A 23,057-nucleotide genomic window follows, 5' to 3' on the forward strand; every position below is an offset into this window, starting at 1 on the left:
GCCCCGGGACAACCAACCCCCTACCCACAGAGGGGAGAAACAACATCCAAGCTGCTCCCTGTCATCACTCCCGGGATCCCCGTTCAGAGCAGCGGTGGTGTCACAACCTCACCACAACCGTGGGTGGCGTCACGGACAATATCCCCAAACCAAACCACCCCTTTCACTCACGGGCGAGGAGCGCCGCTCGAGGCCCCGGGATACGACCCGCCGCTCGAGCCACCACTGAGCAGCGAGCAAGCAGGCCGCAGCAGAGCCGAACCCGAGCAGTGGGGAGCGTAGCGCGCCCTCCCCGCCCGCGACACACTTACCTGCCCTGTGACGTCGCTCTGGCCGGAGACCCGCCTCCTTCCTAAGGGGACGGGTCATGCGGCGTCACACGGCAGGCAGCCAATAGAAGCGGAGGGGCGGAAATGAGTGGGACGTAAACATCTCGCCCACCTCTTTCTTTCCGCATAGCCGGTGGAGGCAGGTAAGGAGGTGTTCCTCGTGTTGCGCAGCTTGGTGTTGACCCCTACGTGGGTAGGGGAGTGATGGTCCCGGGGGCCCGAGGGAGGTGCGGAGGCGTGGGAGCGGGTGCAGGCATATGCTGGTGCGGTGCGGCGCGGTGCGCGGCCCGAAGGCACTGGTGTACTCACTATGACACAATACACGGGAGTCTCTGGTAAACCAAACGGGATGATGAACGGGGCCCGCAGCCGGCTGCAGCTTCTCCCTGAACGGGTTGGTGGTTTCCGCCTTTCTCCTGCACCTTGTTATATGAATGTTTGACTCCTATGCCTAAGCAACGGTAGTCCGCTCCCCGACTTGCTGGTTGTCGGAAAAGCCCTGTTTGCCCGCAGACACTAGCCCTTTGGGTCTCTATGCCTTGGCGGTGGCTTTACCCTGTATGGTTGGGCTGTTGTGCTCTAACGGGTCTTGTGTGGGATAGGTCCTTAAGTCCAGTCCTCAATCAGTTGATTTGACTCTGCCCTGTCGGTTTGGGACTTTTTACTGGGTCTGAGTACCCCTCCTGGTGTTCCGGTTTCCAATTGGTTCCCCGGTTCGGTACCGGCGGGCCCCGATCCCTACGGTACCACCGGCTGTAATCCCATCTCCTGCAGGCGGCCACCACCGTCTGCCTCCTTGCCAAAGGTAGTCACCTGAGTAGACTGTTGGCAGGCCTGGTCACAGGTCTGCCCTTGAACTCGTCCTCCCTCCTTCACTGTCAAGGCTACTCTCTACACTGCTCTAGAACTTGTGTATCTTTTTCCAGCCTCCAGGCCTGTGAACTCCTCGGTGGGCGGAGCCCACCGCCTGGCTCCGCCCCCCTGGTGTGGACAACAAACCTGGAGGGTGGTGACAAGGGTTTCTTGGTTGGCTGCTGTCACCTTTTCAGGGAGGGGGTTTGTGTGTGTGTGACTACCTGGGACGACCTGACTAGTCCAGGGCGTCACACACACAGCGATGTGTGCTGCCGCAGGAACGAGGAACAACATCGTATCTCCTGATGGTGCGACATTATGGAAATGAACGACGTGACACAGATCAGCGATTTTTCACGATTCTGTGCTCGTTCAATGTCGCACCTAGGATTTACACGTTGCGATGTTGCTACCGGCGCCGGATGTGCGTCACTAACGACGTGACCCCGACGATATATCAGTAGCGATGTCGCAACATGTAAAGTACCCTTAAGAGTCGCTTTTGAGACCCGCACTGAGGCCGAGCAGAGGATGAGATTTTACAGTTGCAAACAGCAACCCCAGGACAGCATCAGAGACTACGCCTTAAGGTTGCAAGCCGCGCTGCGGACTTTGAAACTGGTTAACACCATCAATGAGCAGGAGGGGAATAAGATGCTTGCCGAGCAGTTCCTCCAGGGCCTGGGGTCAGTGGAAGACCGCAAGCAGCTTCGGCTGTGGACCCTGGAGCATCCTACACTGTACTTTGCCATTTTGACGGACCGGGCCATTAAGGCTAAGCAACCCCCAGAGGCTACTGACTCTCTCCCACCATCCTGGCAAGCTGGCACCTCTCCTCTACATATGCTACCTCTTGCCTTAGCACTGCCAGAGCCAAAAACTCCGGCTGTGCCTATGGGCGGTCCCAGTTATTTGTCTTCACAGGTAAAGCAGCTGAGCAACAACATCGCCAGGATCCTAGAGGTGATGCAGCTCCAGCCAAAGACCAAGCCAACGGGGAAGATCCAGCTCGCCGACTGCCCGGAGGATGTTCTCTGGATGAGAGGAAGGACCTCGACGTACAGAGGAAGGAACAGCGACCGGTATGGACAACTTGTTTGTTATAAGTGTAACAAGACTGGCCATTATACCCGGCACTGTTCTTTAAATGGGCAACCCCTGGGGCCAAGGTCCAATCCCCAGGAATAGACCAACAAGGCCCCTTGGACTGGCGAGAGCTGTATGTGGGAGGCAGACCCATTGTTTCCATCACCCTGGATGGGATCCCAACCTCCGCACTTCTTGATACCGGCTCTCAGGTAACAACTATACCTCATGCACTGTATAAAAAGTTTTGGTCAGGATGATGAACTCACCCCGCCAGATCTCGGCATTACCATCTATGCCGTCAATGGGTTACCAGTGACTCAAAGGAGGTTCAAGGAGGTGACCATTAAGGTGGGCCGGGTGGAGTTAGAGCGTCAAGGACTCATAGTAGTACAGAATGACCCTAGTGACCGGAACCCTAAAATGATTTTGGGAACAAATATTATTGAGAACTGTATGGGGGATGTGCTGTTTTTACTCCAACAGCTCTCTGAAACTGCAGGAGCAGGACGACAGAGGGTCCTGCAACAAGAAATCCGAGCCCTCCTGCAGCAGCAACAGGTAAATTTGTCTGGTGGAGAAATTGGCGGTGTATGGGTGATAGATGCAGCTTCTCTTGTCGTACCCCAGCGGAGTGAAATGATGGTGCAGGGCAGCTGTAGGCTCCCGTGTTCAGGTTTACCAGGAGTGGTAGAGGCACTGCCCTCAAAACACTGGCCCACAGTCTTGACGGCCAGAGGGGTAGTTGATGTCCGTAAGTGGAGATTGCCCGTGGGAGTGTTGAATTGTGGTGAGGAGGAGGTTAAATTGTCCAGGTATGCCACTATTGCCAAGTTATACACTGTAACCGAAGCATCCATCCAGGCAGTAGAACCCTCAACTACACCAGACCAGGCAGTCAGTGACAGTTCCCCAAGTCAGCTAGAGAAATGGTATCAGGAATTACATGTAGGTACTCTTGTCAAAACTGACCTTTTATATGGGCTAGAATAGAACCTTCAAAAGGAAAATTAAAACACCTGAAATAGCTGGGAGGAGTGCGCAGACAAAGAACATGACTCCATAATACAAACTAGAAAAATTGCCGGCACTTCCTAATCTCATAGTCTGAACTGGTGCATACTGAACATGACATACGATATCTAAAATAGCAGTTGCACTCAAGTAAAGGGAAGGAGAAATAACAAGAATGTAGATGGTGAACATTGGAATATGAATACACATTACTGCCAAGAAAACATAAAAACATTTTTCTTAACATGATTTAGCAAGTGAAGATGGCCAAATTTACTTGTGCCCAGGACCACGTCAAGGCGTAACTCTCATCTGGGTCCTACTCTAATTTCTATGCCTCTCTTGTCAAAACTGACCTTTTATATGGGCTAGAATAGAACCTGCAAAAAGAAAAAACACCTGAAGTAACTGGGAAGAGTGCGCAGACAAAGGACATGACACCATAATTTACTTGTGCCTAGATACCCTGTTAAGGTGTAACTTTCATCTGGGTCCTACTCTAATTTCTAGATGAGACACAGATGAGAATTGCACCTTGACGTGGTATCTCGGCACAAGTTAATCTGGCCACCTTTACTTGCTAAGTAACTCATATTTTAAAAAAAAAAATGTTTTCGTGTTTTCTTGGCAGTAATGTGTATTCATATTACAATGTTCACCATCTACATTCTTGTTATTTCTCCTTCCGTTTACTTGAATGCAACTGCTATTTTGGATATTGTATGTCATGTTCAGTATACACCAGTTCAGACTGTGAGATTAGGAAGTGCTGGACATTTTTCTAGTTAGGCCATGTGTCCACGCTGCGGAAAATGCGCGGATTTTGCCGCGGATTTCTCGCGGAAAAGCCGCGGATTTTCCGAAAATCTGCAGCAGCGGCACTTCCAAGCCATTTCAATGGCATTTTGGAAATGCTGTGTCCATGCTGCGGATTTTTCCGCGGCGGATTTGCCGCGGATTTTCATCCGGAAAAAATGTCAATTATTGTTGCAGATTTTGATCCGGATTTTGGCTATAGAATTGGGAAAAAAAACCAAAAAAATCCGCACCAAAATCCACGCCAATTCCGCGGTAAATCCGCGGTAAATCCGCGGCAAATCCGCAGCTTTGAAAAGGTGCGGATTTGCCGCGAAAGTCGCGGATTTTCATGCAGAAAAATCCGCAGCAACATTCTACCGTGGACACATAGCCTTAGTGTTTAGTACAGTTCACTTAGGGCAGCATCCCATTATTAATTTCACACACTATTCAGTTTATTGTTATATAGAAGCAGTGGTAAATTTGTGAACAAGGGTCAGATAATACTGCAAGGGTGAACAGTGGGACCCCAGAATCACTGTCACTGGTGGGTCTATGACACCCCCGTGTGACCCTGAACTCAATTGTATGAAAATAAGCTCTGTATAAAACGAAGTTGCACTTTATTCACAGGCAACATCTACGTAGCGGAATCATAGACTGATCACAACACCTCTGAGGTCTAGACATCATTCTATAAGAGGCACAGGAAGGTGAAGCATCTCAAGCTGATGGAGAAGCTCTTCGCGTGCATCGCCTTACTTCATTTCCATACCAGTAAGTAGCATCGTGTTTTACCCATTTTACTGTTATTACTCCAGAAGACGTCTTTATAAACGGTCAAGACTTTTTCCAGATCATTTTATTATTTCTCATTGGCAGAGAATGATAACTATAAGTGAATCTTAAAAAAATTAGAATTTTCGAGTTTTTAAAAAAATTCAATTGGTGGCAAATTATAATTACTTCATTCACCCTGAAGAGATGTGTGTCCACTCTGAGGCTTATAGCACTATATCAACTCTTTAATGCAAGCACAGCCTTACTAGTGTCAAAGTGACCTCGACATTCTGTATATGGCTATGAGTAAACAGATGTCTGTATAGTTTCTTCAGTGTTTTATGACTTTCTCTCCCTATCTATATAGCGGAGCTCTGACACCATCTCTACCTATATTCACCACATAATGGTCACTACATTCCCTGCCTTCAACTTTGTACTGGCTGATGTATTGTTTTCTTCTGCTTTTATAGTTCCCTCTGCTTTTATAATGGCTGATGCATTAACTCACTCTGCTTCTAGTCTGGCTGGTGCATTACTTGCCTCTGCTTTATACTGGCTGATGCATTCCTTGCCTCTGCTCTATACTGGCTGGTGCATTAATTGCCTCTGCTTTTATTCTGGCTGATGCATTCCTTGCCTCCACTTTTATACTGGCTACTGCATTCCTTGCCTCTGCTTTTATACTGGCTGACATATCACTTGCCTATTCTTTTATACTGGCTGATGCATTCCTTGCCTCTACGTTTACACTGGATATTGCATTCCTTGTGTGCCGCCCCCCGTGCCAGCAGCCTGCCGCTCGGGTCCAGACCTTCCGGTGGGTGGCTCGAGGGTCTCCAGACCCGGGGGTCCTTCAGACACTCCGAATAAAGGGGGTTTGGTATAGGGACGTATATTTACGGGCTGAGCCGTAGACATTTCGTGACGCCACCCACGGTGTGTGGTGAGGTTGGACACCACCGCTGCTGTGATGGAGCACCCGGGGGAGATGTTGTGCAGCAAGTTGTTAACCCCTCCGTGGGCAGGGATGGTGGCCCCGGGACCCGCTGGGCTTTGGTGCAGGGAGATGGGCGACCGCAGAGGGTACTGGTGTACTCACTGTTGGAATAAAACACTCGAGTCTCTGGTAAACCAAAATGATGGTTGTCAGTGCCTGCAGCCGGCTGCGTTCTGGTCCCCCACCCGGCTGGTGGTCTCTGTCTTTCTCCTGCACCCTTGTAGAACGGTGGACTGCCTGTGATTGCAACCTCAGGAGTCCACTCCCGGCTGGATGTGGCCTAAGGAGCCCTTGCCCGCAGACTCTGGCCCATGGGATCTCTGAGCCCTGGTGGTGGCCTTTTATCCCCTCGTTGGGCTGTTGTCTTCAGTCGGGACTTTGGGTGGGACAGGACCTCTAGTCCTGGCCTCAAACGGTTAATTAACCAAGGGCAGTGGTTTCTGTGCTTGGCTTCAGGGTCCGAGTAGCCCCTCTGGTGCTCCGGTTTCTGGATCGGTTCCCCGGGTCGGTACCGGCGGGCCACTACCCTGTCCCGGTCCACTACGGTTGCACCTCACCGTCTTCCCAGCTCTGGCAGACGGGGACCACCATCTGCCTCCTAGCCGCTGGCACCAGGGCTCCTACCCTGGCGACTATCAAATTGGGGTTTTCGCCTCCGCTGGAGCTGCACACAGCTTCAGCCCACACTTCTTTCCAACTTGAACTACAGACTGAAACGGTTTGTTTTCCCGCCCCGGGCTGTCTAGACTCCTCGGTGGGCGTCTCCCAACCGCCTGGTTCGGCCCCCTGGTGTGTCCAAGCCCTTAAAGGGGCGTGACTAGGGTTTTGAGGTTGGCTGATTGTTGCCTGTGAGGGAAGGTGTAATGCGGGGGCCTATCTGTGACTACCTGTGTTTTGCCAGGGTGTCACACTCCCCCTTGGTAAAACACAGACCATCCTCGGGCTGTCCGACCACAACCGGTTTATTTTCTTTTTGTAACTGTAGAAAAGATAAAAGGGTAAAACATTACAATTATAATAACATTTGTACAATTCACAAAGACTTTTCTGGTCATCCCTTACAGGAGGCAATTTTCTTTAACGTTGCATAAAATAACACTTTTCTTAACCGGGACGGGAAAGGACCGGGTCCTTTTCACTTCACCCACCCAAGCAAACCTAGCCCTAGTGCCACCGCTAAACACTGGTGCGCACCCCTTTTCCCCAGTCCAGGAAACGGGTTCGGTGCTGGGTAGTGCCCACACGGGCCGGCTAATAAGTTCCTTACCCGGCAGTCTCTCTCAGAGGTCCCACGTCCAGAGGACCCCTGACCCGGAGGGTTGTCACCGGTTTCCAAGGTGACGGGACCTCAGCCGACTCCACCGCAGGCCCTTCCTCCAACCAGCTTCTCCGGAGACTGCGGCAAGTGAAAAGGGTGGTCAGGGGCTATTTACAAGGCCCAGAAAGTTTTGGGTTGGCCTGCAAGTTCTCGGCTGTGTCTTTTACATTAGAGAAACGGGAACTTCAAAGGGTCCCAACGGGAACTAAACTGTAGGGTAGCCGGGAACCGCTACCACATTAATACTTGGAATCAGGACTGGAGGGTGGCGAAAAGGGGTGGCTGCACTGCGGGGTACTTCTGGCTACCCTTCTCCGGATATCCAGGGCAAACCACCCCCTCTCTCCGCAGTGCCGGCTGTATGTTACAAGCTCTCCGGGCTCCAAGTCCCGGTCAGAATGGCCGACGGGAAGATGCGGGTACACGTCCCTCCGGGACACGAAAATTTCGGCCTCCATGCCCGGCTCGAAGATGAAACCCCATCCTCTCCGGGGGTTGAAGTGCCGGACTTGGCCTTCATGGATCAGGCCCCTCACCCAGTAGGTGGCGTTTCGGAGGTTATCCTTCTCCTTGTAGGTCCGGGACAGGACTTCGGCCTTCCTCTTTTCACGGGCGGCAATCTCCCGGCCCAGCTGGTGCTGCTGCTGCTCCCAATATGGAGCATCTGTCGTCTGCTCCCGAGTAACCTGCGCGTGGGCCGAGCCCAGCCGGAGCACCTCCATGCCGGCCACGACCGACACCTTCTGCAATGGAGGGCCCCGCTGTGACGTGGCTTGTACGGCTGCCCCGCAGGCACGTTTCCGCTGCACCTCAGCCGAGGTCGGGAGTCTGGGAGCGGCCAGCGCTTCTTGCAGCGCTGGCTTCTGGTCGGGGACCGCCTCCGCTTTGGCCGGGCGGACTGCCGGGGACGTTGTCATCTCTCGGGGCGCGGCCTCCTCCAGGATCGGCGGCGGGTCCAGGGCATGACGGGTCACCTTCCGGACGCTGGTGGTGCGTGGAGCCGGGATCAGTGCCGAGCTGACTGTCGGCGGCTACTTCGGGCTGGTCCTCACAGGCCGAAGGTACGGGTACCGCTGCCGATGTGGGTAGCAGCGGACTGAGCGGGGAGGCAGTCGCGGGTGCGGGCAGCGAGGGAGGCAGTACAGCGGGCAGGGGCAGGCAGACCGGGCCCTTCAGCCTGAATGGCCGGTCCCTGGGGGACGCAAGGGTGTGGGTCGCTTACCCACTCCTCCGACGCTGTCTCCACTTCGTGAATCCTCACAGCCGCGGCTATCTCCGCCATCTCGGCTGCCCACCACCTGAGCAGACAGGTTGCGTGAGCTTGGATGCGGCGGCACATTTGCTCCATCCGGGCTTCCACGCAGGCCGCTGTGCCAGGCGCGGGCTCCTCCACCGCGGGCTTGCCAGATGGTGCGGCCATACTGCTCGGCTGGTGTCCAGGAACAAGGATCGCGGGGTCCTGGCGTCCCTGCCCTTTATCCGCTCGGTCACATGGCACGACATCTTCACTCGCCCCCCATTGGTCTTTCGTCGGCACTCTTCTCCTAGGCCCGTAAGTTTCGTTTTGCGCTTCCGGCCTCGCTTTTCGGCCGCGTTCCCAGGGGGCGGGGCTTCGGCTTTCGCGTCCTTTTCTCGGGGAAGAAGACTTTGGGAAGGAATTTTCGCGCCAAAGATGGTGGCAAGATGGTGACTTCTGAAATTTCTACAACGGATAACTGCTGACTTCAGCACAAGGCACACTTCCACCAGGTAAGTGGATGGGTAAGTATCCTGTTTGTGACGCCAAGTTTCAGGGTGTGCCGCCCCCGTGCCAGCAGCCTGCCGCTGCTCGGGCCCGGACCTTCCGGTGGGTGGCTCGAGGGTCTCCGGACCCGGGGGTCCTGCGGACACTCCGAATAAAGGGGGTTTGGTGTTTGGTGTGTGTGGTGAGGTTGGACACCACCGCTGCTGTGACGGGGCACCCGGGGGAGATGCCGTGCAGCAAGTTGTTAACCCCTCCGTGGGCAGGGATGATGGCCTCGGGACCCGCTGGGTTTTGGTGCAGGGAGATGGGTGACCGCAGAGGGTACTGGTGTACTCACTGTTGGAATAAAACACTCGAGTCTCTGGTAAACCAAAATGATGGTGGTCGGTGCCAGCAGCCGGCTGCGTTCTGGTCCCCCACCCGGCTGGTGGTCTCTGTCTGTCTCCTGCACCCCTGTAGAATGGTGGACTGCCTCTGCTTGCAACCTCAGGAGTCCGCTCCCGGCTGGATGTGTCCTAAGGAGCCCTTGCCCGCAGACGCTGGCCCGTGGGATCTCTGAGTGGTGGCTGGTGCCACGGCCGGTTGCATTCGGGTCATGGCTGGTGGTCTCTATCCTGTTCCTCTGCACCTTTTTGTGTCAGTTGGACTTCCCAGTCTAAAACTCAGGAGTCCGCTCCCGGCTGGATGTGGCCTAAGGAGCCGTGCCCGCAGACGGTGGCTCGTGGGATCTATGGGCCCTGGAGGTGACCTCTTATCCCTATCGGTGGGCTGTTGTCTTCAGTCGGGACTTTGGGTGGGACTGAACCTGTAGTCCTGGCCTCAATCGGTTAATTAACCAAGAGCAGTGGTTTCTGTGCTTGGCTTCAAGATCTGAGTACCCCCTCTGGTGCTCCGGTTTCCGGATCGGTTCCCCTGGACGGAATCGGCGGGCCACTACCCTGTCCCGGTCCACCATGGTTGCACCTTACCGTTTTCCTAGCTCCTGCAGACGGGGACCACCGTCTGCCTCCTAGCCGCTGGCACCAGGGCTGCTACCCTGGCGACTGTCAAATTGGGGTTTTCGCCTCCGCTGGAGCTGCACACAGCTCCAGCCCACACTTCTCTCCAACTTGAACTACAAACTGAAACTGTTTGTTTTCCCGCCCCGGGCTGTCTAGACTCCTCGGTGGGTGTCTCCCACCCGCCTGGTTCGGCCCCCTGGTGTGTCCATCAAGCCCTTAAAGGGGGGTGACTAGGGTTTTGAGGTTGGCTGATGTTGCCTGTGAGGGAAGGTGTAATGCGGGGGCCTATCTGTGACTAGATGGTTGTGCCAGGGCGTCACACTTGCCTTTACTTTTACACTAGCTATTGCATTCCTTGCCTCTACTTTTATACTGGCTACTGCATTCCTTGCATCTTCTTTTATTCTGGCTGATGCATTCCTTGCCTTTACATTAAGATTGGCTGATGCATTCCTTGCCTCTGCTTTTATACTTGATTATGCATTTCTTGCTTATGCTTTTATACTGGCTGATGCATTCCTTGCCTTTGCTATTATACTGGCTGATGCATTTCTTGCCTATGCTTTTATACTAGTTGATGTGTGACGCCCCTGGACTGGTCAGGGTGTCACAGGGTACTGCACTTTCTACCCTTTGGTGCAGGACTCAACCCCTCATGGTTCTGGGTTCCCAACTTATGGTACTGCCTCCATCAGCATTCAAATCCCAACCACACCTCACATCACACCCTGCCAAGCACACCAGTGGGCTGCCTAGCTGGAATAGGGCCGCCCACCTAGGGGTCAGGCAGACTAGTGGGAAGGAAGTAGACAGTGCAGTAGTAACCCTTAAGAAGTAAGGAGCTGAGGGAGTGGTGGCTCCCTGTATGTTGTAGGTTGGGTCGCGGACGGTGGTTTGGGCCCAGAGGAGTCGGAGACCCGGTCGCAGGGTATTGAGGCTGGGTGCCTAGACTCGGTCTTGGAGGACGGTCGGCATCTCAAGCCTAATAACCGGTCTGGGACCGAAAGCACGGCGGGTACAGAACCCTAAGTCGGGGAATAGCTTCAGGCAACTGGGCAATTAACCTGTGGAGGACAGTGTCTCTATGGACTGTCCCCAAGAAGCTCGGAGATCGAGGGCACATGCGCAACTAGGGGGATAGGGCTTTCCAACCCACGCAGCCCATGAAAATCCCAAGTGTGAGCCCTTGAGAGCGCAGCTCCACTACCAGCAAGTAGGAAGCGGGGCTCGGACAGCTTTAAGCCAACAAGACACCAGAACATTCCTAATTGTGTACGAAGGCAGGCTCCGGACCATCCAGCAGTATCAGAGGGGACGGACACCCGGACGAGCCCCACCAATAGGGCAGCGGCACCCAGAGACTTGGTTTACCTTGATGTCAGAGACTGCTTTGCGGTCGCATCATCACCAACACTGCCTGAGTGAGTACGTGGTCCTCACCTGCTTCAAACCAGCCCTAAGCTCCCCTACACCATCTCCACCATCCAGAGTCCCGGGGCCTCCCTTACCCGTGGAGGGAACGTCATCTGGCTGCCCCACTCCATCTCCCTTGGGTACTCCCATCGGCATCGGCTGTACTCCCCTTACTGCAAACCACGGATGGCATCACAAACTCTAAATCCCCTGTAAATACCCCCTTTTTCATTTGAAGTGGCCGCGAGCCCCCGGGTCTGGAGACCCTCGAGTCACAGCAGATCCCCGGATCCGAGTGGTTTGACCGCTGCAGGGGTGGCACAGATGCATTCCTTGCCTTTGCTTTTATACTGGCTGACATATTACTTGCCTTTGCTTTTATACTGACTGATGCATTCCTTGTCTCTGTTTTTATACTGGTTGATGCACTCCTTGCTTCTGCTTTTACAGAGGTTGCTACATTCCCTGCCTTGTTTTTATACAGGCTCTGATAGTCCTTCATGATTTGCTGCACTATGCCATGTGATGTGGATGCCTGGCTGGCCAAATCTAGCTTAATTTGATCTTTCTCTGGCTGATATAATCTTCTATATTCTGTAAAATAATAATGACCATTTTAGGTGATTTGCATGTATCAAATTGTTTGAATTCATTGGGTTTACTGAAATCCTAAAAATTTGATACAAATTTTATTTCTTTTGAATCAATTCATTCTATTACCCCTCAAATTCCCTGCTGCACTAGCTCCACCGCTCACCTGTTCTGGAAGGGATGATGTCCCATTTCACCCATCACCTCACTGCTGCGTTGATTTTTTTCACTTATGGCTAACTCTTTTAGAATCGGGCCCAGAGTGGTCTAAAATGAAAAAAAGAAAATGAATATTCACCATTTCATTCCTTAATAGGGCTACCCAGGTCCCTACTGATCTTTCTACCTCCTCTTGTGGTGGAGCTGGTCCATGCAGCCACTAATTGGCTGAGACGGTCAAGTGCCTGTAAGATTTTCATTGATCTTTGGGGGAAAAAACATGTAGAGAAAAATGAAAACACATACTAAGTAGTAATAGTAAATGAAATCCCTCCTTTCGTTCAGGTGTTTCAAGTGAATCATTTTGCGGAGAAAGTAAGAACGTTACCGGTGTGGAGGGAGGAGAAGTGACCCTACCAGTGGAGCGCACTGGGTTCATTGACGCCACCTGGATAATTCAAGATAACTTGACGCCGATTGCTAAAACCAAACCAGGAAATGTCATCGAAGATATAAAATTATCACATAAGGGACGACTGTATGCTACAAGTAACGGCTCCTTAGTAATTACTAATCTAACCAAAGAAGACCAAGCATTCTATGTGGCAAATATATGGATAACCAGACAATGTAAACAGATGTATTATCTTACAGTGTACGGTGCGTTACTTTACCATGCATAACGTTTCGTCTTAAAGGAGTTTTTAAGCAAAAAAAACAAACAAACATTCTTTAAAGGCTAAAGCGGGCTTTACACGCTACAACATATCTAACGATGTGTCGGCGGGGTCACGTCGTAAGTGACGCACATCCGGCATCGTTAGTGGTGTTGTAGCGTGTGACAGCCGTTCATCGCATTTACATCGTTCATTTCCTAAAAATTGAACGTCAGGTTGTTCAATGTTCCCGAGGCAGCACACATCGCAGTGTGTGACAACCCGGGAACGATGAACAGATCTTACCTGCGTTCCGCCGGCAATGCGGAAGGAAGTAGGTGGGCGGGATGTTTAAGTCCCGCTCATCTCCGCCCCTCCGCTTCTATTGGCTGGCTGCCGTGTGACGTCGGTGTGACGCCGAATGTCCCTCCCACTCCAGGAAGTGGATATTCGCTGCCCACAGCGAGGTCGTATGGAAGAGTAAGTACGTGTGACAGCTTTTAATCGATTGTGCGACACGGTCAACAAATTGAACGTGCTGCACATACGACGATGGGGCCAGGTCACATAGCATACGATATCGTATGCTTAATTGAAAGGTGTAAAGCAGGCTTTAGAAAAGTTAAAAGATTAAAAATAAAAAAGTGTCAAGGCCCTAACTTGCAGTATGGCTCTACGCTGGAACCTTCTGTTAGGTTCTCCTGTGTGCAATCACATGTTATTCCCTGCCCTGTGATGGGCTGTTCCCTGCGCCGGGTTATTCTCCGGCTGTGAGAGGGGCTTACTCACACATGCCGCTTCAGGGCGGTTGCTCTCCTTTATCTCGGAGTTCATGCCCGGAGAGGCGCCAATCGTATTCTCTGGCTAAGTTGTAGTAGCACCTGTCTCCTGGTTATAGTGACTGATCTTGGTACTCAACCCTGGACTGACCCCTGACCTGCCTCTGTCTACTCCCCTCTAGCTCTTGATCCCGGCTTTCTCCCCTGACTACTCTTCTGCCTGCCCCTTGTTTTAATACTTACTCTCCTGGTACCTGACCTCCAGCTTGTCTTATGACCTCTCTCCTGTCTGCTTCCTGTGTCTCTTTGTGCCCTCTCGGTTCTGACACCGGCCTGTTTGACTTCTAGGTGTCCCCAGTGCCACCTAGTGTACTGCCTGGTTACTGCATCTCTCACTCCTCTGTGAGAGGGACATAATAAAAAGAAAATATATTACCCAGCTCCAATTTTAGACAAGTCCTGTTCTAGCATACAATTTCTCCTTGATAGTCTCTACTTACTGTTTCCTGTCCACTCAGCCAATCACTAGCTGCAGTGGTGATCCGCCTCCTGCAAATGATTGGCTGAGCAAACATTTCTGGACAGAACCAGGAAGTAAAGCTCTGTAAAGATCCGGTAAGTGCCGAAATTGGAACTGCAGGATGTTATATTCGATTTGATTGTTTTTCTTACAAAATAGCTCTTTTTAAAAATAGTTTTTCAGATATTTAAATATTTTCACAGGAGTAGAGAGTGTTCTAAAAAATAAATAAACATTAATAACCTTTTAAATATCAGTGACACTCCTCTCAGGATCCCCATTAGAATAGGAAGTGATTGTGTTCCATCCAGCAGTCTCTTGACCTCTGCAGCCAATCAATGGTGACTTTAACATATAAGGAGGGATCTCCTGAACATCACTTTCTAAGATTTTTAATAATTTATAGAAAATAAAGTTTAGGTGTTTAGTAATAATAGAATCTCCTCCTTCCACTTCACAGATGTGGCACCTGGATCATCTTGTGGAGACAGCAGGAACGTGACCGGCGTGGAGGGAGGAGAGGTAACCATCCAAGTGGATCTTCCCGAGATCAACGACATCACTTGGGTAACTCAAAAGAACTTAAAGTCAATTGCTAAAACAAGACCAGGTAATGTCATTGAAGATATAATACACTCTTATAAGGGACGACTGAACGCTACAAGTAACGGCTCCTTAGTAATTACCAATCTGACCAGAGAAGACCAAGGTCCCTATATGGCAAATATAAAGCAATCCAGCCAATGTACTCAAGTGTATAATCTTATTGTGTATGGTAAGTGTTGTTTATGCTCTTAACATTTATTTCTTAAGCATTTTCTTATTAGTGAATGAAAATTATTCTTAAAAAGGAGCAGACTGGTTAAATATAACAAAACAAGTTATACTCATCGGCACTGATGCTCCAAAAAACCAGTTCCAGCTTTTCCCTGGTTCCTTCTGGTCTCTGCTTGCTAGTCCTGTCCTTAACATACAAAAAGTGCCCTCTGAGCCAATCATTGGCAGCTGTAATGACCCGCCTCCAACAGTGATTGGCTGAACAACAATTTCTGATGTGTCATGGATGGAACCAGGAAGTAGAGACGAACAGGGATCTGGTAAAAGCTGGAACGAAGACTTGTGCGAGAATGGAGAATCTGTGTACGATCAGTGTGAGTGAATATCACTTCTTTTATTATTTGTAACTAGCCTGAGTCCTTTTGAGAATACTTTTTGTCAACTGGAAACCCCCTTTAAGGTTAAGAATTTATTATACATCATCCAGCTAAAAGTCAACTGACTCAGATGGGTCACACCAAATTTTTTTCTACGATTTTACTATTTTTGCACCTGATTTATTGCAGATAAGCCACAGATCAGCACTTCAAATAGCAGTACAACTTCGGCCTCTGACAACTCCAGCTCATTGTTTATAGGTGAGAAAACCACAGAGACAAGTGTGAACAGTTTCTTAAGCATGTTTTAAAGTTGTTTGTGCATTACAGCTGAAAAAATTATGTCCTTCAGTTTATTAGTTTCCAGTGGATAAGAGCTCAGGTCCTGGTGTCCAGGTATTTAGTACTCAGGTTCCTGGTGTCTGATGGTGAAGTCCTCACTTTTTTGGGTGTCCAGTGGTTTAATGCCTCGTTTCCTAGTGTACACAGGTTTAGATTTAGCTTCTTCTTGTATAGTAAGTTAGTGTTCAGGTTCCTGATGTCCAGTCATTTACTGCTCTTGTTCCTAAAGGGCTTAGTGTTCAAGTATCTTGGTGTCCAATGGTTAAGGGCTCAGTTATCACACATAGTTTTGTACAAACTTCACTGACTGTCATGGAGGCATTAGGCTCTGTTCAGATTACAGATTCTGACACTCCACTCAATGTTTTCTCTTTTGTGTGGGATCAACACAGGCAGACTCGGGCGTCGACCTGCTGTGTGTGAATTCATAGGGAGGCTAGCAAGAGTTAATCTCTGCTAGCTTGCTTCCTCCTTTAATCACATGTTGTGGGGAGACCTACCACTGCTATCTGCTTCCCTCCTATTTATGCTGGTTAAATCGTTCTACCCATGCCAGCTATAGTTTATTTTATCTTGGTCTGTGAGGTGTTGTGTCCCAGACTCCCTGGTCAAAGTTGTGCTTATTGCTTGGACTGGATGTGGAATTTACCCCTGTTGCTTTGTACTTTCTTCCTACTTATGTTTTCTTTCTAAATCTCTTATTGACTCTACTTCTGTGTGACAGAGTATTGGTTTTCCATTGTCTGTCTTTATCCATGGGTTTCTTCACACTCCGGCCCCCCCTTCCCCGTGGAGAGGGGGAATCAGATCAGGACTGATCGTGATCAAGGCCAAGAAGTAGACTCAGGCCTCTCCACTGTCAGGAGTATCCCTGAGGTTACAGAGAGCATAGGGGCCCCTAGCTTGAGGGTCAGCTTAGGAGCAGTTCTTTGCTATCCCATAGTCATCATGACATTAGTTCTCAATGTTCAGTGTTATAGAGCTTGAGTTTGGTTGTCCATGCTTACATTTCTTAGTCTCAAGTGCTGTAGTGCTGTTGTTCTTGGTCAACATGGTTTACTGCTCAGTGGCTTGATGTCTGATACGTTAATGCTTACATGCCTGGTGACCAGGAGTTTGGTTCTCAGATTTTTGGTGTTTAATGCAAAGGTTACAGATGTACATGTTTTTTTGTGCCTTTTTTTAGGTTATTCATTGGTTTAGTGCTTAGTTTCCCGATGTTCTGTCGAATAGCAATCAGTTTCTTGGTATCCATTGGTTTAGTGTTGATGTGCAAGGAATTTAGATATAATGTGTCTTCATGTTCGTGAGGTTAGGGCTGAGTTTCCTGGTCTTTGGTGTCCAGTGGTTTAGTTTTGCGGTTTCCTGTTGTTTAAAGAGGATGTTCTTGGTGTATATGGTTTAGTGCTAAGATACTTATTGTCCAGTGGTTTCATGCTTCAGTATTTGGTGTCCTGAGGTTTAGTGCTCAGATTTTAATATTTAGTGCTGGGGTTAATGATACACATGGTTTAGACCTCTTTTGCTTTTGTTCAATAGTTTAGTGTTTAGGTTATTGGTGTCCAAGTGGTTTATGCTCACGATTCTTGGTCTTTAGTTATGGTGTACATAATTTTCATGCTCAGTATTTTTACTCACCTGTCCCGGCTCTACCGCTGGGCCTTGCTCCCTTCTCCTATAGCTGGTTCTAGCTGTACTAATTTGCCCTGGGTTACTCTAGTAATCCAGTAAGCATCTCTGATGTCATCATGCTCACCTTTTAAAGCTGGCTCAGGTAGCCATGGGTTGCCTGAGTATTCAGGAAGTATAGCACCTTGCTCTTGCTACCATGTGCTTTTGCAGGAGTTTACTCATCTTCCACCAGAAGATGCTGGAGATAGTTGGCTCATTATCTTGCTTACAACTCTCTTTTTTTCCACCAACTTACTACTTCTTGCGCAGTCTAATGAATTTTGTTCCTCTGCTTCGATGAGCTACAAGTTTCAAACCTGTTTTCTTTAATTATTTGTTTGTGCAGCTCCGGTGGTAACCCATATCCCTAATCCAAGATACCTGATTGAATATATTTTTCTTCTATTCCTGTATATAGCTCCTTTCAAGTTGCATCTACAGCTTCCAGCTGTCACAATCTGACTCTTAGCATAGGAGCCCCTGTCCTCCGCTATCCTATCTCTTATGCTAGGAGACCCAAGGCTACCCCTAAACCCAGGGTTACTCCTGATGATGGAGATGCCCGAGTCTGGTTCCTGGCTATGCTCCTGAAAAGTACTACTCTGATACCCCACCTCCCAACATGGAAGGAAGGGGCAGGGGTGTAATGGAAAATAAATAAAGACAGGTGGGGAAAACCAAAACTCTGAGTCACTGCACACAGCAATAGACAATGTGAAACTCAAGAGTAAAGCAAGAGCAGGAAGGTAACAACAAAAATGCATCTCAGCAACAAGTGTAACAACCACCAGATAGTTTGGATCACAACACTTCACCAGACCAGCTAAGATAAACTATAGCTGGCATAGGTGGAAGGATCTAGCCACCATATGTAGGAGGGGAGCAGACGTGATTGGCTTCCGTACAACATGTGATCAAAGGAGACAAACAAGTAGACCAGCAGAGATTAACTCTTGCTAGCCTGCCTATGAATTACCACTCTGCAGGTCCTTTCCTGGAGAGACAATTTGAATATTTCCCAGAGGGGCATTGCAGCTATAAATCCCCTTACTGGCAGCCAGACTGGCTTGCAAAGTCTCTTTAAGGAGAATAGTGTTCCCCCGTGGTTCACTCTGCAGGTCAAAGCACGAGTCTGCCTGCTTTGATTACAGACATCAGAGGAGTTATCGGATAGAGTGTCAAAATCTGTAGTCTGAACAGAACCCGACACCACCATGACAGTCGGCAAAGATTGTAAAAATCTCTGTGACACCAGCTTTGCTTTCCCATTGCCTGTCTTGAACACTGTAAAATTCCAGACTTGGTCCGCAGCATCATCACCTCTGGTCCGTGCTGCTCATCCAGACCTACATATGGCTTTTCTTGTTGTCCACTAGTTTAGGATTCTGGTGATTTGTTGTTGCCCATTTTCTTAGTTTTAAGGTTCTTAGTGTCTAGATGTAAAGTTCTGAAGTTTCTGATATACAGTGGCTTACAGCTTGACATTTCCGTTGCGTAAAACTTTGTCTTCACTCTCATAGGAGGGCATCGACATTTTATGACAAAAGGAATGCCGGTTATCATTATTCTGTTAGTAATCCTTAGTGGTATCTTGATTTTTTGGTGCCGTCAAAAATTAAAACCACAACATAAGTGTAAGTGCGACATTATTATTTTATTACATTTTATTTATATATTTTTTATATATTTTTTTATGATGGTGGAGACTAAAATAAGGGGATCGCCATAGCAACACCAAATATACTCCAGGTTCCTGGGGTTAAAAAATAAAAAAAAAAAAACATAAAGGTTATTGGCCACCAGGTGGCAGAAAAACAAAAATGATAGATGCTGTATGGATTGGCGCCTATCTTTTGATGGAAGGCGGCTACTAATTGGCTGCTGGAGTCACATGATGTGTTGAATACGGAAGAGCCGCGCCGGTCCAGGAGGTATTAATTTGTTGGGGCTTTTTTTTTTTTGTTTTTTTTTCACCATCTTTGGGCCAATAATGAGGTGTCGTACAATAGTGAAACACCCCCTTTAAATTTATTTCAATTCATCATAAATAGATAAATAAAGGCCTCATTTACCAAAACTGGCTAAAAGAAAAATTGTCTTTGTTGCCCATAGCAACCAATCACAGTTCAGCTTTCATTTTGCCAGAGCAGTTTATGAAATGTAAGCTGAGCTCTGATTGGTTGCTATGGGCAACAAAGATTGTTTTTCTTTATAGCCGGTTTTGGGGACCTCAGCACATCGAATTATAATCAAAATGTCATAGACGTGCCAACTAGCGGTCATGATATATCTGACCATATGTGATAGCCCCCGGAATCAGAGAAGTCAGGAGTCATATTCGACTTTGCCCCTATGGGGGGGATTACTTTTTTTTTATAAAAACCCCTATCAAATACACTGTGATTTCACACTAATGAAGAGAAAATCAATTCGGTGGGAGGGAGTTGATATACCCCAGCACAGGCATGGCTGACCTAACTTTCCCATAATGCCTTGCAGCTGTGTTTGTCTTGCCATTTTATAGCTTTCTCTAATTGTAACCAAGGTTGTCTGGAAGTGGTTTGTCCCCCTCTTCCTAGGGGCGACTTCTGTGGACATAAATAAAAGGAAGAAAACATTGATTTGCTTTATTTTCAGCCTCAGAAAAAGATAAAGAAGGGGTTTATTGGAAAATTAATGACATTTACAACATCGATGGTGTCCCATACAGGTGAGTGATTCTCTTTATTATCAAACGAGACCTTCATTTAGGCTAAACACAATCACAATGACACTGGGGTACAGGATAATGACACTGGGGTACAGGATAATGACACTGGGGGTACAGGATAATGACACTGGGGGTACAGGATAATGACACTGACACTGGGGTACAGGATAATGACACTGGGGTACAGGATAATGACACTGGGGGTACAGGATAATGACACTGGGGTACAGGATAATGACACTGGGGGTACAGGATAATGACACTGGGGGTACAGGATAATGACACTGGGGGTACAGGATAATGACACTGGAGGTACATGATAATGACACTGGGGGTACATGATAATGACACTGGAGGTACAGGATAATGACACTGGGGTACAGGATAATGACACTGGGGTACAGGATAATGACACTGGGGTACAGGATAATGACACTGGGGGTACAGGATAATGACACTGGGGGTACAGGATAATGACACTGGAGGTACAGAATAATGACACTGGGGGTACAGGATAATGACACTGGGGTACAGGATAATGACACTGGGGGTACAGGATAATGACACTGGGGTACAGGATAATGACACTGGGGTACAGGATAATGACACTGGGGTACAGGATAATGACACTGGGGGTACAGGATAATGACACTGGGGGTACAGGATAATGACACTGGGGGTACAGGATAATGACACTGGGGGTACAGGATAATGACACTGGGGGTACAGGATAATGACACTGGGGTACAGGATAATGACACTGGGGTACAGGATAATGACACTGGGGGTACAGGATAATGACACTGGGGGTACAGGATAATGACACTGGGGTACAGGATAATGACACTGGGGTACAGGATAATGACACTGGGGGTACAGGATAATGACACTGGGGGTACAGGATAATGACACTGGGGGTACATGATAATGACACTGGGGGTACAGGATAATGACACTGGGCTACAGGATAATGACACGGGGTACAGGATAATGACACTGGGGGTACAGGATAATGACACTGGGGGTACAGGATAATGACACTGGGGGTACAGGATAATGACACTGGGGTACAGGATAATGACACTGACACTGGGGGTACAGGATAATGACACTGACACTGGGGGTACAGGATAATGACACTGACACTGGGGTACAGGATAATGACACTGACACTGGGGGTACAGGATAATGACACTGACACTGGGGTACAGTATAATGACACTGACACTTGGGTACAGGATAATGACACTGACACTGGAGGTACAGGATAATGACACTGACACTGGGGGTACAGGATAATGACACTGACACTGGGGGTACAGGATAATGACACTGACACTGGGGGTACAGGATAATGACACTGACACTGGGGGTACAGGATAATGACACTGACACTGGGGTACAGGATAATGACACTGACACTGGAGGTACAGGATAATGACACTGACACTGGGGTACAGGATAATGACACTGGGGGTACAGATTAATGACACTGACACTGGGGGTACAGGATAATGACACTGACACTGGGGGTACAGGATAATGACACTGACACTGGGGTACAGGATAATGACACTGACACTGGAGGTACAGGATAATGACACTGGGGGTACAGGATAATGACACTGGGGGTACAGGATAATGACACTGACACTGGGAGTACAGGATAATGACACTGACACTGGGGGTACAGGATAATGACACTGACACTGGAGGTACAGGAGATAATGACACTGGGGGTACAGGATAATGACACTGACACGGGGTACAGGATAATGACACTGACACTGGGGGTACAGGATAATGACACTGGGGGTACAGGATAATGACACTGGGGGTACAGGATAATGACACTGGGGGTACAGGATAATGACACTGACACTGGGGGTACAGGATAATGACACTGACACTGGGGTACAGGATAATGCCACTGACACTGGAGGTACAGGATAATGACACTGGGGGTACAGGATAATGACACTGGGGGTACAGGATAATGACACTGACACTGGGGGTACAGGATACTGACACTGGGTACAGGATAATGACACTGACACTGGGGGTACAGGATAATGACACTGACACGGGGTACAGGATAATGACACTGACACTGGAGTACAGGATAATGACACTGACACGGGGTACAGGATAATGACACTGACACTGGGGGTACAGGATAATGACACTGACACTGGGTAGAGGATAATGACACTGGGGGTACAGTATAATGACACTGACACTGGGGGTACAGGATAATGACACTGACACTGGGTAGAGGATAATGACACTGGGGGTACAGTATAATGACACTGACACTGGGGTACAGGATAATGACACTGACACTGGGGGTACAGGATAATGACACTGACACTGGAGGTACAGGATAATGACACTGACACTGGAGGTACAGGATAATGACACTGACACTGGGGTACAGGATAATGACACTGACACTGGGGCTACAGGATAATGACACGGACACTGGGGGTACAGGATAATGACACTGACACTGGGTAGAGGATAATGACACTGGGGGTACAGTATAATGACACTGACACTGGGGGTACAGGATAATGACACTGACACTGGGTAGAGGATAATGACACTGGGGGTACAGTATAATGACACTGACACTGGGGGTACAGGATAATGACACTGACACTGGGTAGAGGATAATGACACTGGGGGTACAGTATAATGATACTGACACTGGGGTACAGGATAATGACACTGACACTGGAGGTACAGGATAATGACACTGACACTGGGGTACAGGATAATGACACTGACACTGGGGGTACAGGATAATGACACTGACACTGGGGGTACAGGATAATGACACTGACACTGGAGGTACAGGATAATGACACTGACACTGGGGTACAGGATAATGACACTGACACTGGGGGTACAGGATAATGACACTGACACTGGGGTACAGGATAATGACACTGACACTGGGGTACAGGATAATGACACTGACACTGGGGTACAGGATAATGACACTGACACTGGGGGTACAGGATAATGACACTGACACTGGGGTACAGGATAATGACACTGACACTGGGGTACAGGATAATGACACTGACACTGGGGGTACAGGATAATGACACTGACACTGGGTAGAGGATAAT

At 49.0% G+C, this 23,057-nt stretch overlaps 1 protein-coding gene across 1 annotated transcript in view; it reads left to right on the plus strand.

The window, feature by feature from the left end:
* Window positions 1-8,142: 8,142 nt before the first annotated feature.
* Window positions 8,143-23,057, plus strand: part of LOC142257611 (T-lymphocyte surface antigen Ly-9-like) — a 37,452-nt gene continuing 22,537 nt past the window's right edge. The window contains exons 1-7 of the mRNA XM_075329749.1: window positions 8,143-8,170; window positions 12,246-12,335; window positions 12,434-12,637; window positions 14,504-14,818; window positions 15,387-15,458; window positions 18,731-18,783; window positions 19,848-19,920. Coding sequence (XP_075185864.1) covers window positions 8,143-8,170; window positions 12,246-12,335; window positions 12,434-12,637; window positions 14,504-14,818; window positions 15,387-15,458; window positions 18,731-18,783; window positions 19,848-19,920 — 835 coding nt within the window. The remainder of the gene's footprint in view (window positions 8,171-12,245; window positions 12,336-12,433; window positions 12,638-14,503; window positions 14,819-15,386; window positions 15,459-18,730; window positions 18,784-19,847; window positions 19,921-23,057) is intronic.

The sequence above is a fragment of the Anomaloglossus baeobatrachus genome, chromosome 12, assembly GCF_048569485.1.
Source record: "Anomaloglossus baeobatrachus isolate aAnoBae1 chromosome 12, aAnoBae1.hap1, whole genome shotgun sequence".
NCBI classification, from domain to species: domain Eukaryota; kingdom Metazoa; phylum Chordata; class Amphibia; order Anura; family Aromobatidae; genus Anomaloglossus; species Anomaloglossus baeobatrachus.